Source organism: Gymnodraco acuticeps, unplaced genomic scaffold (assembly GCF_902827175.1).
Source record: "Gymnodraco acuticeps unplaced genomic scaffold, fGymAcu1.1, whole genome shotgun sequence".
NCBI lineage: Eukaryota > Metazoa > Chordata > Actinopteri > Perciformes > Bathydraconidae > Gymnodraco > Gymnodraco acuticeps.
The window spans coordinates 819,119-836,642 of NW_022992289.1; the positions used below are offsets into that span (position 1 = coordinate 819,119).

At 41.7% G+C, this 17,524-nt stretch overlaps 1 protein-coding gene across 1 annotated transcript in view; it reads right to left on the reverse strand.

Annotated features, from left to right (window-relative positions):
* st6galnac5a (ST6 (alpha-N-acetyl-neuraminyl-2,3-beta-galactosyl-1,3)-N-acetylgalactosaminide alpha-2,6-sialyltransferase 5a) overlaps nucleotides 1–15,559 on the reverse strand; it is a 47,213-nt gene extending 31,654 nt beyond the window's left edge. Inside the window, exons 1-2 of the mRNA XM_034207822.1 lie at nucleotides 15,509–15,559; nucleotides 9,789–10,201 (exon numbers count right to left, since the gene is read on the reverse strand). Of these exons, the coding sequence (XP_034063713.1) occupies nucleotides 9,789–10,192 (404 nt within the window). The 5' untranslated portion in view covers nucleotides 10,193–10,201; nucleotides 15,509–15,559. The remainder of the gene's footprint in view (nucleotides 1–9,788; nucleotides 10,202–15,508) is intronic.
* Between the last annotated feature and the right edge of the window lie 1,965 nt (nucleotides 15,560–17,524).

Sequence of the window (17,524 nt, forward strand, 5' to 3'; positions counted from 1 at the left end):
TACAGGACAGGTAAACAGTATCATCTTAATATGATACAGGACAGGTAAACAGTATCATCTGTGAGGATGTTCTGAATAAAGCCTAAAACACATGATTTAGATGAGGGCTGTGTTGATATTAATTAGATTTCAAGAGCATTCTTTGAACTTGAACAAAGTGCATTCAGAATATGAAACTGAATTTGGCTCTTTAGCAACAGTTTGCAATAATGCAGTGAATATCCAGTAGGCGCATTCACACCGCAGTACTTTTCCCACAAAGGTTCATGAGAACTTAGTTCATGAACTCTTTAGTTCTCATGAACTAAGTACAGATCGCGTTCACACCGGAATAAGTCCCTGGGGGAGGATTAGACAAACGAAGCCGCTGACGTCACTTCTTCTTCTTCTGCTTTGGGTTTACTGGCAGGCCGCAAACCACTTCACGGCGTATACTGCCGCCCAAAGTCCCCGGAGTTGGGGACTGGCTTCAGTAGAAGCTGCTGGGACTCCCAGCAGCTTCTACTGAAGCCTTCCGAGTAAAGCGCCAGAACGCCGATACCTCCTCATCTCCACGGCTCCCATGTTTTCTTTTGTGTTGCCATAAGTTAGTCTCTCTGCGTTTCTGCGCTGGGCTAATGCTAATGCTAATAATGCTAATGCAAGGATAATAAAATGGCGGCTTCACAAAACTTTTTGGGAGTTTTACGGGGCGTGGTTTGCAATCCTTCCAGCCAATCAGACATAGGAACCTTTTTCTCCCACGAAAGTCCCTGCTCTAGCAGGGACGGAAAAGGGGGTGAAAAGGTTCTCATGAACTCATTTTAGTTCCGGCTCTTTTTGGTGTGAACGCAACATTTCGGAACTATATCGGAACTAAAGTGGGAAAAGTACTGCGGTGTGAACGCGCCTATAGAGATGCATGGTTAAAGACAGTCTAAACGTCTGGTCGGAAAGAAAGACAACTGCTTAAACATTACGAAATACTTCATAATCATTGTTGTTCCATATTTGCACATTTTGCATATAGAAGGTTGTGTCCAGTGGTGATCATTACTGGTGTGAAAATGTAATCTTGATCAGAGTATACACGGCTGCATAGAAAAGAGACATTTAGTGGGAATATTGCCTTGTTAAAACTGGTATATTTATGTTATTTTCAATACCTCTGTGCTTTCAAGTTAATAGTATGAGAGAAATTATGCTAAAAAATGTATTAAACATGTGTCCTACATTTGTATCACTGTTTAGCATAATATTTTAATAGAAGATCATTTTAGGTTTTCACAATACAGTAGCTTTCATGTCATCGGGTCCAATTACTATGAATCAATGCAGCATTATATAACTATACTGGATGAGTAGGACACACCTGTTTATGCAAATAGTGTTTGGAACATCTGTGGCTAAATCAATGCAGCATTTATCAACTGGTCGAGTAGGACACACCTCTTTTTAGTGGATTCTAAAGCCTCTTCTATTTTATATGGATTTTTTTATGTAAAATTCAGTAACAAGACCAGAGTGAATGTCAAATATCAGATAAGATAAGACTTTATTCATCCCGAAGGAAATTGTTGTGCCAGAGTAACAAAATACAGCAGCAAAACTGTACACTAAAAGTGCAGCAAAAAGAGCAATTAAACATCCACAGACAACATGAAATGTAGAAACATAGAAACATAGATGGTCACACAATCAATGCAATTATTATTAGCAGTATTTAGTAGTTAGTAGTGCAAAAATTAAAACGTAAAACTAACTGATATGTTCCATTGTGGCAGTTTTTGAGGGAGTATTTAATCAGAATACATTTCTGAAACATTCGGACACTGAACAAAGCAGATCGTGAATAGAGTGCACTGTGTAGGAGTTGGGGAGCGATTTGAGACACATCCTAAGTTTTGTTCTTTTTCAGCAGTCAAGCAAACAATAATCGTCTTCCTCTATCGCCCCACTCCGACCTTTAATACAACAACATTGTGTTTGCTGGAGAACAATATCTCCAAATGGACACATCCTGCTGTTTTACCATGTTGCCAAACAACACCAAAACCCTCTGATGCTCTGCACTGAGTGATGAATAGTGACACCACACTTTTGTCTGATATTCATCTTTATTAACGTCTGTGCTGGGGACAAACAACAGTGTCTGACCAAAGTGATGCTATCGCTGCCCAAGCACAGACTTCTCATTTTCATTTCATTACGACAGGACCCAGGTTGTCTGGAACATGTTGATTTGTTTTGATATGCTAACACAGCCCTGTGGCTTTACCACACACACACACACACACACACACACACACACACACACACACACACACACACACACACACACACACACACACACACACACACACACACACACACACACACACACACACACACACACACACACACACCAAATTAGAAAACTTCCAAAGTTCAAAGGGCAACATATTGTCACCAAGCCGTCTTTGGTGGATGCGTGGAGGTCTTAGTCAGGAGGCGTGCAGCTAATCTTCCTTAAGAAGTCTTCCTCATTTCCTTGTTTATGAACATGCTGATGAATAATGTGGTGTGAAATGTCAAGCTCTTAGCTTCAATGGCTGTCTTTAAAAAGGACTGGAAGCTAACTGTGAGTGGGAAGAAGGATTTATCCCGGCGAAGGAAAACGTCTCCTCGTGTTTACACAGTTCTGAAAGTCTAGCAAAAGTACCCCGTTAATTAGTTTAACTGTAGTCTGATCCTTGGGTGTTCAAATCGTATTTCTATTAAAAGAGCGAGAAAAGAGTGCTCGTATCTAATAAAGGAGATGGCTGTTTTCATAATATTGACGCTGAAGTTGATTTGCAACAACACCCAGGAGGCATATTGTCATTTACTTTGAGAAAAATAATCTAACAGAATCAAATGAGTCAAGAAGTGTAAATCTTTCTAATTATGAAGCTGACGAGAGAAAGAGAATCGTGCTGCTCTTTGGTTATTCTGTTGTTGTATTGTGATCATTTCTAAAGAGCAGGTGTAGTTTACTATAATGGTGTTTATGTTACCGCTGAGAGGTAAAGGTCAAACCAAGGAGTTGAAGCTGAATACCTGTCATCATAATAAATGCACCCCGGACACCGAGCTTAACATTAGTTTAGAAAAGCAGATTCTTCGTTGTGAAAGGTCTTCTCGCATTAGAAGAAGGCATAGGCACAGTTTATTCTCTAATGACTGCAGTGATTAGAAGCAGGTTGGTGTTGATTACTGATTTATGGTACTTCACTTCTGTATCTACGTGACTCTCAGCTCCCGTTATGTTGCATTGCTCAGGCGTGAAAGCGTCAAGAATAAAGCTTACATTTCTTTTCTTTTGCAATCACTTCTCACACAGTGTTTTTGTACTTCTTAGCCAATACAACCATATTTATTTGTATTTATTTTCTAATGTGTCTTGCTTTACTTAGCTGCAGACTTTCCTGCTCCTGGAATGCTTTGTTTTATTAAAATATACATATATTACAGTCTACTTTTTGTTCTTTACAAGTCATGAATTGCTTCAGGAAAGATGTGTAACTAAAAATCTCCCTTTTATTCCAAAAGATGGTCGATATATATTCCTACATGCTCTGCACCTGTGCTCAGAAGGTGCATCCACACAGGTAATGTATATTCTTTGGGCTGATTAGATGTTTTTTTGTAGTCGTTTCCTTCAAATTGTAGCAAAATTCCAGAGCAGAATCTCCAATTTACTTTTATACTACTTTAATAAAAAAGAAGGACCTTTAAAGGTTACTCTTACACTTTGTTGAAACAAGAAATTATGTCTTTTGAAAAATGTGTCATGTTCTTCAACTTTTAGAAGATACCTATTCATAATTGACTCTGTAGAGTCTTCTCAGTTTAATTAAAGAAGCCCTGTTCTACTTTTTGGGGTTTTCCCTTCTCTGTAGTTTGTTACATACGTTTGTGTGGATGGTCTACAAAGGCTACATTCCCTGACTTTCTCTCCCATACACTCTTCCACTGCCTGAAACACCTCCATTGGACTCCTATGTTTACTTCTGCAACATAATGACATCACTATGTTACACTCACGCTTCTATTGGCTAGCGTTCCAACACATTAGAGGTTTCTCAATACTCTAATTTCCCCTCCTCGACTCCTCGGTCCTCCGGTAGTGACCCGGAAATGGATTTCAGCGCGCCATGTTGAAGGACATCTAATTTCTCTAAATGCACACCGAGGATCGAGCATCGAGGAGGCTCTCTGGAGGAGCTCTAACCGAGGATACACTGATGGTTCCTCCACGGCTCCTCCGCGGATGCATTTCCGGGAACGGTGGAGGCGTGACGCACGGCCGGACTTATCTCAGCCAATGACAGCTCTGCATGCATCCCCTGGATATTATTTTAGAAACTGCTTTCATCGCGTTGCGATGTTTCCAGAGAGAACAGCTGTGAGGTCCGTGCAGAAAGCAGAGCAGTGTGTATAATATATATCACTCAGTATAACAGGCCTACTCTCTTTATTTGCTGTAGTTTAGTAGATATCTACAAACAAAGAGTCCATATTTTTCTAAGACCATTTAGTGCTTCACATAATAAAATACACAACGGCTGTAGCCTGATTATGCTTTAGGAGCTGTAGGTGTGTGTGGTACAGTGTGTAGGTGTGTGTGTGTTGTACAGTGTGTAGGTGTGTGTGTGTTGTACAGTGCGTAGATGCGGCGGACAGACGGGTCTCAGTTGGTTTGGTGTCCTCTGCTTACTTTTAATACTTGTAAATACAACTTTTGGACCGTAATTTCAATTCCCCATTTCAGCGACCAGAGAGAGGGGGGGATATATCCAGTCTCTGATTGTGTTACGTTATTATGAGAGTGCTCTCATACTTGTTTGATTCTGAAATTGTATATATTTATATAAATATGTGTGTGTGTGTGTGTCCGCATCTGTAGCCTGTTATTGTCTCATTATACCGCACTGTGAATGAATCAAAGTAAATATATAAGTGGTCATGAACACATCTGTCCATCAGACAGAGGGCTGCTGTGCCTCCTGTCATCATCAATGGACGTCTCTTTAAAATGACCGCTCAGAGGAGAGGAGTTCTCATTTCTCTAACCGCCTGCTGCTTCCCCTCCTCAGTCCTCCGCTCGCATCTCCTGTGGGCGGGACTAAGTATCGAGGAGGGGAGTCGAGGAGGGGACATTTAAGAATTGAGAAACCTCTATTATACGTGATAGGCTTTTTGAACATTAAAGCATGGAGACATGTCACAGTAAGGGCACAGCATATACATATGAACCTGATTTGTAAATGTAAACTCTACAGTCTATTGTTCTCTGTTGAATACGAGGCCTTCTGTTGCTGCTCTCTTTCTCCTTTTTGACCTTCAAAGTCAGCCCAGTTTAGTTTTGCAGGACTGTCAATGCTTTAGCTTCATCTTCTTTTCAGCATTTAGGTTTACTTTTAAAAGGGTCAAACTGTCTTTTGGTAACTGAATGAACCTGACACCTACACACTTTGTTCCAGCACTAAGCTACTTTTCCCAAATGAATCAAGTAGAAACCTTACAGTAAAACACAGTAAGACTGTAAGTGATTAGAACAAAGCATTATGGGAGCATACAATTATGTATATAAATAAAAAGGGATAACAAGTTATTAAAAAAGCTAATTTGCCTTTAATCATCGGTTGAGGCTCATTCAGGCATGGCAATTGAACACGGAGGATGCAGAGGGACACCTGTTTTTAATTTCTCCTCTGCCAGCTTTATTAAAATGGGTGGATGTGACACCATCCCACACCGTCTTAATTACCTTTACTGAAACGGCATAACCCATAATTACAATTACTGGCTTGCCGGGTTGCCGATCGCACAGTTGATTACCCAGAAACTCTGCTATTACTGCAGCTCACACAGCTTCACAGTCCTGGAAAAAACTATAGGATTCATTCTATAAATGCGTTCAAATGTTGTTATTTCATGCCAAAAGCTTCCTTTAAACTTTTATCCATCATTAAAATGATGTAAAATCATTGAGGCTCTCTTCCCACGCTCCACAGAACTGAAATGACCTCAAATAAGCCCCACGGATATTAATGCCAAATGCTATAAAAAAGATAACAGTACATCAGAAGCCGCTTGCTCCCTGTAAACATTTAAACACTTAACATGAATGAAGACATAGATCCTGAAGGAGGTCTTGGCCATTCAACAAATCCTCAACATTTTCTCCCTGACATCTGTCTAAACGCTGGAGTCAGATTCAGTCTCCAGCAACACTCCGGACAAAAGGAGAGAGACTAACTGTGTGTGTGTGTGTGTGTGTGTGTGTGTGTGTGTGTGTGTGTGTGTGTGTGTGTGTGTGTGTGTGTGTGTGTGTGTGTGTGTGTGTGTGTGTGTGTGTGTGTGTGTGTGTGTGTGTGTGTGTGTGTTATAGCATTTTCATTAAGTGTTATTGGCCTCAAGACTGAGGACTCAGCTAGGACTCATTACATCTGAGCCCTCTAACACTGCTTGAGAAAAGACGCTGCAGAAACTCAAAAGACTTTCTAAATCATTGATCACACGTAAACAAAACATTATTTCTTCTTTTCATTGCAAGTATATTTTACATTTACTCTGAAACATTTCCCTCGGTGAAGTCCCAGCAGGAAACATTAACTCGATACACTTTCATTACCCAATGATGCCTTTCTAATTTGATTTTCAAAAACAAAAGACAGATGGTGATGCACCGGCGTGTTTTGCAGCACCTCTTTTCTCCCTCTGTCTGAAACCAGGGCTGTTGTGATTGGTTATCTGCTTAGAGAAGTCTCACCCTTTGTCTATCTCGTATAATGTGTTGGAGCCAATAGAAGCGCCAGTGTTACATAGTGATGTCATTATGTTGCAGATGTAAACAATGGAGCTGTTTCAGGCGGGGGCGGGGGGGGGGGGGGGGGGGGGGGGGGGAGTGTGTAGGAGAGAAACTCTGGGGTTTTAGTCTTTGCACCATTGACCATTGCCATGCACAAAAAGCCTATACAACACACTACAGCAGGGGTTCCCAACCTTTATTGTGCCAAGGACCGGCAGATCCAATAAAAAAAAAATCGCGGACCGGTTGTCAATTTGAACTGATTTTAATATTTACTCACCAGCAGGCAGCAACAGAGGCTAATTGTATGTAACAGCCTGAACAAATACTAGAATAATCTGCATCCAAAACATATTAACAACGTTTAAAAAAGAACCGGTGTCGTTTTTAGTTTTTTCAGAAAAACGGAAAACCAAAAAATCGACGTTATTCAGTTTTTAAACCAAAACGGGAAAACAGATAAATCAACGTTTTGGTTTTGTTTGTATGATTTACGGATAATCCAGTGATGGCAAAACGAGGAGAAGGCGCATTATGAAGGAGATGTCCGGTCGTGTGTGTGTGTGTGTGTGTGTGTGTGTGTGTGTGTGTGTGTGTGTGTGTGTGTGGTGTGTGTGTGTGTGTGTGTGTGTGTGTGTGTGTGTGTGTGTGTGTGTGTGTGTGTGTGTGTGTGTGTGTGTGTGTGTGTGTGTGTGTGTGTGTGTGTGTGTGTGTGTGTGACACTGGCATTTGTTTTCAGAAGATATTATGATAGTGACGTTCGTTCCGGTGCACTCCGACAGCATTTAGCACTACATAGAGATTAAGATTAAACTAACTTCCTATAGGAACACCCGCATATACCTATGGAGTTAGCCAGATGTGTGTAAATTACTGTTCATGGTCATTTGAAAACAAATGCCGGTGTCCGACAGATGCAAACACACAGAGCTGAGCAGAGCACACACACACACACACACGCTGTTCTGAAGGTAAACACAGCGAAGGCGGTGCGTAAAAAGGCACACATCTTTACCCGCTGGTGCTGCTCTTCTCAGAGGCGGAGTTACACGTCCCGCTGCCTCCTAATGCGGCAGCCATTTCATGAAGTGAAGGAGGTTTTCCTTCTATAAGGAGCTGCGGGCAGCAGATACCGTGAGAGTCCCGGACATGAATTCATAGATCAAGGCAGACTGGTTTACTCTCCTGTTTTGCCAATCCGGTACTTAAACAAATAGCTCTACACCCCTGGCCGACATGTCCTTAAATTGAAGTCCGAGTTTGAAATATATCTCAAATAATGTATGCACTGTATTTCCCCACATAAACATAACGGTCTGCAATTAAACGGTTGTCTCCTGTGCGCTCCTCTTCCTACTTGGCGCACCGGTAACTTTCTCGTGCGCACGAGAGGCTGAGCCGCCGAATCCCTCGGAACATCATAAAAGCCATTTTCAACGGTTTCCTGGTGAAAGATTAACTAGGCTACTGGATGAAATAATATGACTGGTATAGGTGCGAAAATTAAACACTTTAAAAAAAAAATATTATGATAATTTTTTTATATGTTTATAATTCTCAAATATTACGATAAACTCACAGCTATTTCGCGGCCCGGCAGTAACACCTCCGTGGCCCGGTACCAGTCTGCGGCCCAGTACCGGACCGGGGATTGGGAACCCCTGCACTACAGGACATGGGACAACCCCACAAAGCAGAATAGGCCCTCTTGTGATCTAATGGCAGGACAGTATAAGATGTGTTTCCCTGATGTCAGGCGATGATTTGTTTGTCACATAATATCACTGGTTTTAAATAGAAACCTATCCTTGCGTTCTATATGCGAAGCTGCCTCTAAAGTTTTATGTTAGCAGGCTTGCATGTTGCACTTTAAGTGTTTCTTTACCATGGGGCGAAAAGTGAAACCATTACATTCAAACCATGAAGACTGACCACTTCAAGAAAGACTTCTGGAGCCCTGAGGAGAAACTCTTATCACACAGCCTTCCAACTGGACTAATATCAAACCAGCCTGTGAACCTCACGCTGCGGCACATTTCTGCCTCCTCTAGCAGGTTATCTGAGCAGGAGCTATTTGGCCAAATCATTTCCATAAATGCATCATAAAAGTAAGGTCATTTAATAAAGAATTGTGGCACTGAGAAATATTTACTGGTAACCAGATAGACAGAAATCTAACTGTGCTTCGAGCACTGATTATATATATTAATAGGCTTGAAAATGCTACACAAGATGCTCTTATACCCAAAAGCATTACCATACCATATAACCATGTCACTGTTATTCAAGTCTCCTAAGATTCAATTAATTATCAGTTCATCTGTACGAAAATACTTTCAAGGTCACAATACTTCAATACTTCAATGCCATCTTTCACTAAGTTTACTGAAATGACTGCGTATTATTTTTCGCCATGGTTGTATATTTTATTACTGTGTACTTTACTTTTTTATTATTTCACATTTCATTTCATTTATTTTCTTACCTGCTATTCAACTTTAGCTGAAACATGGTAAATGCCCTCGCTGTGGGACTAATAAAGGATTTCTGATTCAGTAGTATTTTATTTATTTTCAATTGAGGGATTATTCTGTAAAGTAAAAAAACACATTTTCCCAAAGCCCTAAGTGAAATTGCCAAATAACATTTATTCCAAAGACTCCCAAATCACATTAGTCAAATAAAAGGCAGCAAATGCTCACACTTGAGAATCTTGTACCAACAGATGTTTGAAATATTTTCTTGACATGTTGCTTATCCTCTTACTTGGAAAATGAGGACTGATTTTATCGAATCATTATTCAAACACGCTGTCCACAAAAACTGAATGCATTCCTGTATGTGACATATCACTTGAGCTCATCATGTTAATGTCGCAGTTTTAGCCTTAAAGGGTGATGTGCAATATGTGCAATATATATATATATACACCTGGCTGCTAATAAAGGTATTCTGATTCTGAACTCTCCCTCACCTGTCCTTGCCGGTCTCCTTCTTGAAGAGCTCGTCGAACTGCAGCATCTTCTGCCAGGAGATGATGTAGACTTTGAGTTTGGGCAGCACCTGGTTCATCAGCCTCAGGTTGTTGTACACCAGGCCCTTCCCGTCGCGCCGCATGTAGCTGCTGGGGCCCCAGAAGATGAACACGGTGTCCTGGCTGGCGTTCAGCAGCTCGTGGCGGCTCCTCAGGACGCGCTGCATGCTGGAGTGAGCGACCACGCGCAGGGACGTGCGCCGGCCCACGTCTCGGGCGAAACCCCGGGCGGTGGGAGCGTCGTTCATCCGGATGACACACTCTGATTGGTCGATCTCTTCCCCCCGACCTCCTCCAATCAGGTGACCCGAACTCGTGACCAGGGCGCAGGTCTTGCAGTGCATCCTGGGAGGCTGGAGAGGGAAGAAAAACAAGATTGAAGCAAACAAGCATGCTCATTTCTGACGTGGAGCTAATCTGAAGTAAACATTGAATACTGCTTTGAACCGGTATTCCTCCATCTTGTGACTGTGTAACTCCCTCTCTTGTATGTCAGCATGTGGAGGACACTGTTCAGGAACTAGTTGTACCAAATGCTCTGTATGTGATGACTACTTCTTCTTGCAAGGATAATAAATACATGTGTCCTGATTATTGAAGCTCAAGCGGGTGACGAGTGATATTTTTCTAACATTAAACATTCCAAAATGTAAACATCTCAATAGAAATAAAATAGCATTAGAATAAAAAGTTGAAAATATACATGTTGAATTACAAATGTACAGTAATAGAACTTTCTTTTGCAAATATGATGTTCTGTGAATTGAAATGTGTGGCCTCTTTATTCCCGGTGAAAGCACTCGCAGCACTGACAGCTGAATTTTAAGTTTGTTCTCCATATTTTCAGTTTTTCTTCCAGAAGTCACAATTGCTCTGAAATGTGTGTTTAGCCCCGGTTTATACAGAAATATGCAAAGCAGACAGGAAAGCACACCTAGGGGGAGTGTGGTAAAAAGCCTCGCTGTGTGTTTGAGGAAGAAAATGCTTTGTTGACAAATGGGTAGTGGCAGAGCCTCCTGGGGATGTGTAGCTTGTCATATTGCTTTTGCGATAGGTAGAAACCCCGGGGTCTTACAAAGGATCCACCTTACATCTTTCTCCCACTCACACACTACAGAGGAATGTGTGTTTACCTCAAAACAACAGGCCGGGTGCACAAAACGCACGTTGAATTCTTATCAAATATCAACCTAAAGTACTCAGCATATTATATCAAACTCAGCAACTCTAGAGGAATATTGTGGAAGATGTTACTGATAATTATGTGATGTTATGAACTGAATATCTTCTGGTTTCAGAGTCTTGTTAGCTAAGAAAGCAAGCATTTTAAATGTAGCATAATGTTTAATGTCCTGTCACATTTGTTCTGGACTCCATCCACAAAAGATAAAATCTGATAACTATAACAATATAGAAGTATTGAATTGTGGATATTATGACATGTTTCACTATTTCCTGACAACAAGAGTAAAGTTTACACATTGAGCAATAATAAGAACAAAGTATCAGCGCATCATCAGAAGAGTCATTTTATTTGTTTCATTTTATTAAACACATTTTATTTGTTTTTTATAAGGACATCTTGAGTGCTTTGTTGGATTATATGACTATAAAGTATTACAAAAATACAGTACAGTTACTGTATATGTCATCATGTTGTTGTTAAAGACCCAGCCACAGATTAAACTACACTGGAAGTCATGCTTCTGCACACATGTATGTATTATTAAGAATGTGCCTTTTTCTCTCTGTGCATGAACATTAATCATGACCATAAATCTATTTATGTAAAGCTGCTCTACATGTTGTTAGAGTGTTAGTGTGTGTGTGATGTTATTCCTCATGTACTTTTATGCATGTGGGTGTGTCTCTGATTTCCCCCCCTTGCACTGAGCAGCAATGATATGCAAACCAGGCCCTGCAGAGCCCTTTAATGCACCCTGAACTATCTCCCCAGCAGAAGTATGATGGTTATTTACATTCTTATAGCCATAACACATTTACATTTCCATGGCATTAACAAGAACGATTATAGCTGGATGTGAGTGTGAGTGGGAAATGCGCCGTTATCACCCTCATCTGCTGACTTTGACTTAGTGTCAGATCACCAGACGAACGGCCTCATCTGGCTAATGAGACCTGGAGGAGCGGCGGCACAGAGAGGAAGGTGTGAAAGAGAGTGAAGTAAAGCGATAAAAAGAAAGTGGAAGAAAGTCTGGCTTAAGAGAAACAGATATATGGAGGCAGTGAGAGCCACCCTGGTGCCGTAGTGTTTGATGAAATGTCGAGCTAATGAGGTCCTAGCGGTCTACACCATCACCAGCAGCAGCATCCATCCATTCCTCCCATCTTCCTCCCATCTTCTACCCCCTCCTTCTCCCACCTGGCAGCCAATCTGGCCACAGAGCTGCGGCACCAGTGGAGCAGGTCAGAAATCCCATTTTCACCCGGGGGCTTTTAAGTGGCTCCGCAGACGCTATTCTCTCTTCCTCTGTCTCACGGAGAATTTAAGTGGGGCTTCGCTGGCCAGAATTGGCCTCTTCAGGGAGCTCCGCCAGGCTATTACTGAGAAATAGGCTGGATGTCTGGACAAGACTCCCTATTTTAGCCGGAATTACGTGACCCATCCAATATGGAGGATTGGTGTGAGGCGATTGAGTCGATGTAGTTTCTCGTTCATTGCCGGTGCACAAGAGAATACTAAAGATCGGATCAAATGTCTGTTCAAATAAAAATCAAATCAAATATTATTTATAGAGCCCATTCTCACAAAACCCATCTCAGAGGGCTTTGCAGAGCAACAAACATGACTGAAAATTCAAAAGATATGATAAAGTTACAAGATGGAATGTAAAATACAAACAAAAACAGTCAAATAAAACACAATATCTAAGGCCCAGGAGGATTACATTGCATTTAGCTGACGCTTTTATCCAAAGCGACTTACAATAAGTGCATTCGACCAGGAAGATACAACCTTGAAGAAAACAGAATCATATAAGTACATCAGGCTTCATAGAGCTAAAACATTTCAAGTGCTACTCAACTGGCTTTAGATAAGCCAGTCCTTTATTAGTATATAAGTGCTTTGTTAGTAATTCTATCGCTCGAGGTGGAGTCGAAAGAGATGAGTTTTCAGTCTGCGCCGGAAGGTGTGCAAGCTATCTGCTGTCCTGATGTCAATGGGGAGCTCATTCCACCATCTTGGAGCCAGGACAGCAAACCCACGTGTTTTTGCTGATGGGAACTTGGGTCCCCCTCGCAGCGCGGGTGCAACGAGCTGTTTGGCTGATGCAGAGCGGAGTGCACGTGCTGGGGTGTACGGTTTAACCATGTCCTGGATGTAGGAAGGGCCAGATCCATTCGCAGCATGGTACGGATGTTAGTAGGTTGAAACCAGCCCTAACCGCATGCTTTATTAAAAAGGAAGGTTTTCACCATTAAATAGCATCTTCATTTTTAATTGTAATGAACGGTGTCTGTGTGCGTACAGTTAATCTTGTTATTTTTGGCTTGATGATAACTGAAAGGATGATCATTTTGTTTTTTACTTCCATACTTAATTGTTAATGACATGAGATGAGCTGTTTAATTCTGTGTCGTGTGTTTATTGTGTGTAAATATGTGTTTGGGCGGCAGGTAGAATTGCCAATGCTAATGGTATTCATGCTAATGCTAATAGCTGGTGCTTATGGGGATTCATGCTAATGCTAATAGCTGGTGCTTATGGGGATTCATGCTAATGCTAATAGCTGGTGCTTATGGGGATTCATGCTAATGCTAATAGCTGGTGCTTATGGGGATTCATGCTAATGCTAATAGCTGGTGCTTATGGGGATTCATGCTAATGCTAATAGCTGGTGCTTATGGGGATTCATGCTAATGCTAATAGCTGGTGCTTATGGGGATTCTAATAAAGACATGCTGCCCATCGTTCCTAGAAACTGGACATTTCATCCAGATTGATTTCATCCTCGACAAAACAGCAATGAAATCTGTGCTCAATTATTCATGTGATAAATGGTTCATAATTCACATGTATCATTAATGTGTTTTGAAATCGCTGGCTTTGTTCTTTAATTCACAACAAACTACATTTGATCCTTTTTATGAGATTAAAACTGCAGGTGTTTGGGTTTTCAAACTACAAAACTACAGGCAGCAACGTCACACAAATGAATATCCAATCAAAATTCATTCGGATTAACATTAGGCTAGACTGGAGGTATAAAAATAGACATAAGAAAGAAGAAAACATTTTGTCAGCTTTGCTCAAAAACAAAGATTTATCAGTGATAAAAGCAAGTCAAAGTAGTTTAGCATCATCTAGTAAGTGGCTGCCATCCCCGTTAAAAAGAGGCAGTTATTAATGTAACAGACAGTACAACTAGACCTTTTAAGAAGCATAAATAATTCAGCATTGATGCATGTACGGCACAAATGTATAAGTCAACCGTACCCTCGTGTGAGGCTGAGGCTCTCCTTCAGGGACGATCAATATCCATCTTTAATCTGATGCATTGTAGAGGAGCAGAACACATGAAGATCAAATATCAGAACCAGAATCCGGTTTATTTAGCCAAGTAGTCTAACACATCCAAGGAACTTGATTTGGTGTGTAGCGGATACATGAATACAATAAGAGGAATTAAGTGGAAAAATTAAAGAACAAATATTTTACTATTTTTTAAAAGCTTTTAAAAAAACTATTTTAAATGTCAACAATGATAAAAAAAAATGTTGACAAGAATAGAAATAAACAAAAAAGTGAGTAAAAGAAGGAAATGACAATTGAGCTGAAAAGAAAAATATGTCCATTATATCAGTTCATAATTTAAACAATATTTGATCGTTGTGAAGCTGCTACTCAGATGACTTTGTTGATTAGTTAATACATTGTTAGTTTTTTAAGTTTAGGGTTAGGGTTAAACTCAGCGTTTCCACCAGGGGGGCGTCTTGCCGTCATTTGACGCTCTTATTCAGCTCGGAAAGCCCTGAACTCGAGCCGAGGGCGTCCAAAAAAATAAATAATTCAATAGAAGATCAAGTTTTTATCGCTTGAAATGACGAAAAGGAAAAAGGACAAGGACATCCCTCTGTTGGAGGGGCAAAGGAGTCTGGTGGGATTATTTTCGCCGCCAGCAAAGCGTGTTCCTGTGACGGAAAGTGTACTCCAGGCGAGCCTTGACGGGGGTGCTAGTGGAGAACGCGCGTGAACTGCGAGCTTCGGAGCCTCGCAGCGGCGAAACTGAGGCTCCGTGGTAAACTGTGGTAAACTGAAGAGCCGTTTAGGAGCCGAAAGAGTCTTAGTGAGCCGAGCCAAATGATCCGGCTCACTAAAAAGAGCCGCAATTCCCATCACTAATACGTAAAGAGATAGTGGCCGTTTCTCAATCGCGAGGATGCTGGCTTGGTAGTCGCGTACTTCCAAGTCACTTCCTTCAGAAACGAAGCAGGTATACTTCCAAGCCACGGCTTTGGAACACGAAGAAGAATGGAACAGGCTAACAAGTGTGCCACTCTCTCTAACGGTTTCAACATAAACTGTACCGATGTCTATTATGAACTTGCTTTACTTTCACGGAACACATTTATGGTGGTAACAAATGTAACAAAGTAACATATTTACCAACACATTTTCTACGCCACTCCATACTTACATTTAAATGTGTGCTGCGTCGGTTCAGCCATTCTCCGCAAGGGTTTTTGAAATTGGTCCGTGCGCAAAGCATTGTGGGGATTTTAAGGACGCGAAGTCTACACATGTGCAGCCTCGAAATTTCCCCCAAAACAAGGACGCGGCCTCGGTGGAATTCCAAGTATGCTGGAGATTGGAACAGTACTTCGGCGGCACTCGATGACGTAGCATCCTTGACATATTGGCTTGGAAGCCAGTATCCTCGAGATTGAGAAACGGCCACTATCGGCTCAAATCAAAATTCAAGTCACGTGACACGACGTGACGTCACACACCCCCCCTCTCAGCCCTGGTCTGGCGGAAACACTGGTTAAGCTCATGGCTAAGCTACTCTTTTCCAGCTATTGTTTTGCCCAAAACTTAATTTTAAATCATAGCAAATAGAGAAATGCAGTATATTGTCACATTTGAGAATCCTGACCCAGTGAGCTCACTCCTCACAAAGCGACATCATATTTTTTTTTCGTTTCATAATGAGTCTTCTTGCCTAATAGTGTAACCTTGTCCTACTTGGTGCAAACACCGCGAGCCTGCCCTGGTTTCAATAAACAGCACATCCATCCACAGCGTCCTAGTGAAGGTACAAAGACACCGACAGACAACAGTCACACGAGATACAGGGTCCCGCGATTCAATGAAGTCAGACTGAAGCACTCCTTTGTGCTCCAGTCAATCCTCACAGTAAACACAGAGCTGAATCCCAGATCAAACTTCAGACTTGATCATTAAAGTATCGTACATATCTCCGCTCCGCCCTCCTCTGTTTCCTCTTTCTGCCCGGCGACGCCTCGCTCACAGGGAAACGTCTCTGACCCGAGGAGAACATGGCTGTCAGAGCGGAGGGGATTAACCTTGAGAAGGATGGAGGATGAGAGGATGGGAAAGAGAGAGAAAGCTCTGGTCCTGGACCACCTGGGGAGGCAGAATCTCTGAGAGCAGAGGGAGACGGGGGACCAAAGACAATGTTCTGATCTCACATGTGTGTTCCAGTGTTAATAGGTTTGTTCTGGATAGGGCTGCACCATTAATCAACATGTGAAAAAGTGACTTACTATTAGCTAATACAAGAGGTGGGAGAACTATGCAGATCTTGTACTTAAGTAAAAGTAAAAGTACCAAAGTGTAGGAATACTCAAATGTGACTCAAGTAAAAGTATTGGCATCTAAATATACTTTAAGTACCAACAATTAAAAGAACTCATTCTGCAGATTTGAATGTAGCTCTACCTTTACCAGTCATCAATAGTCATAATGAAGTCAATTGAAATTTGCCATTACGAGTATTTTCCTTTATGCTACTTTTGTATTATTTGATGCCAATACTTTTGTACTTTTATCAAAGTAAGATTTGTAAATGCAAGACTTTTACTTTTAACAGAGTCTTTATGAAAATGTAGTATTAAAGTCAAAAGGATTTGAGTTATTTTTCCTGCACTGGTGCTCAGGGCCCTTCGCTGCCCATGGGTAACACAGACAATAATTAGTGGTTAAAACTCACATGGGTCTTAAGGGGGCATGAAATCAGCTTTAATTCCTCACCCGAATCCCCCCCCCCCCCCCTCTCTCCCCCAACTCAGCTGCGTCCCCAGAGGAAAATACACACTTACACTGCAGTGAACCATTACGCTTGACGTGAGCCATACCCCCTCGGAGCGGAGAAATGGCATTGGAGTGTTGTTATTGATTTTGTGTTGGTGAATGCAGTGGGGAGGGGGATTGAGCGAGGGCTTAAAGGATGTGAAATGGAGGATATGGACGGTAAATGCTGGCGCTGAGAGACGGCAATCATGCAGCCCAGCAGGACGCCGTCTGGCTGTCTCGTGTTCAGAGATACACAACAACAAAACAGAACATTTTCAGCCTCCTCAGGGCCCCCGGCCTGACATTTAGGCTCCTCAAAGACGCTTCGGTTTCTGCTGCTCCCTCAGAGGAATGCCTTCAAACCCACAGTCAGAAAGTAATGGTGGCTGGAGGCAAA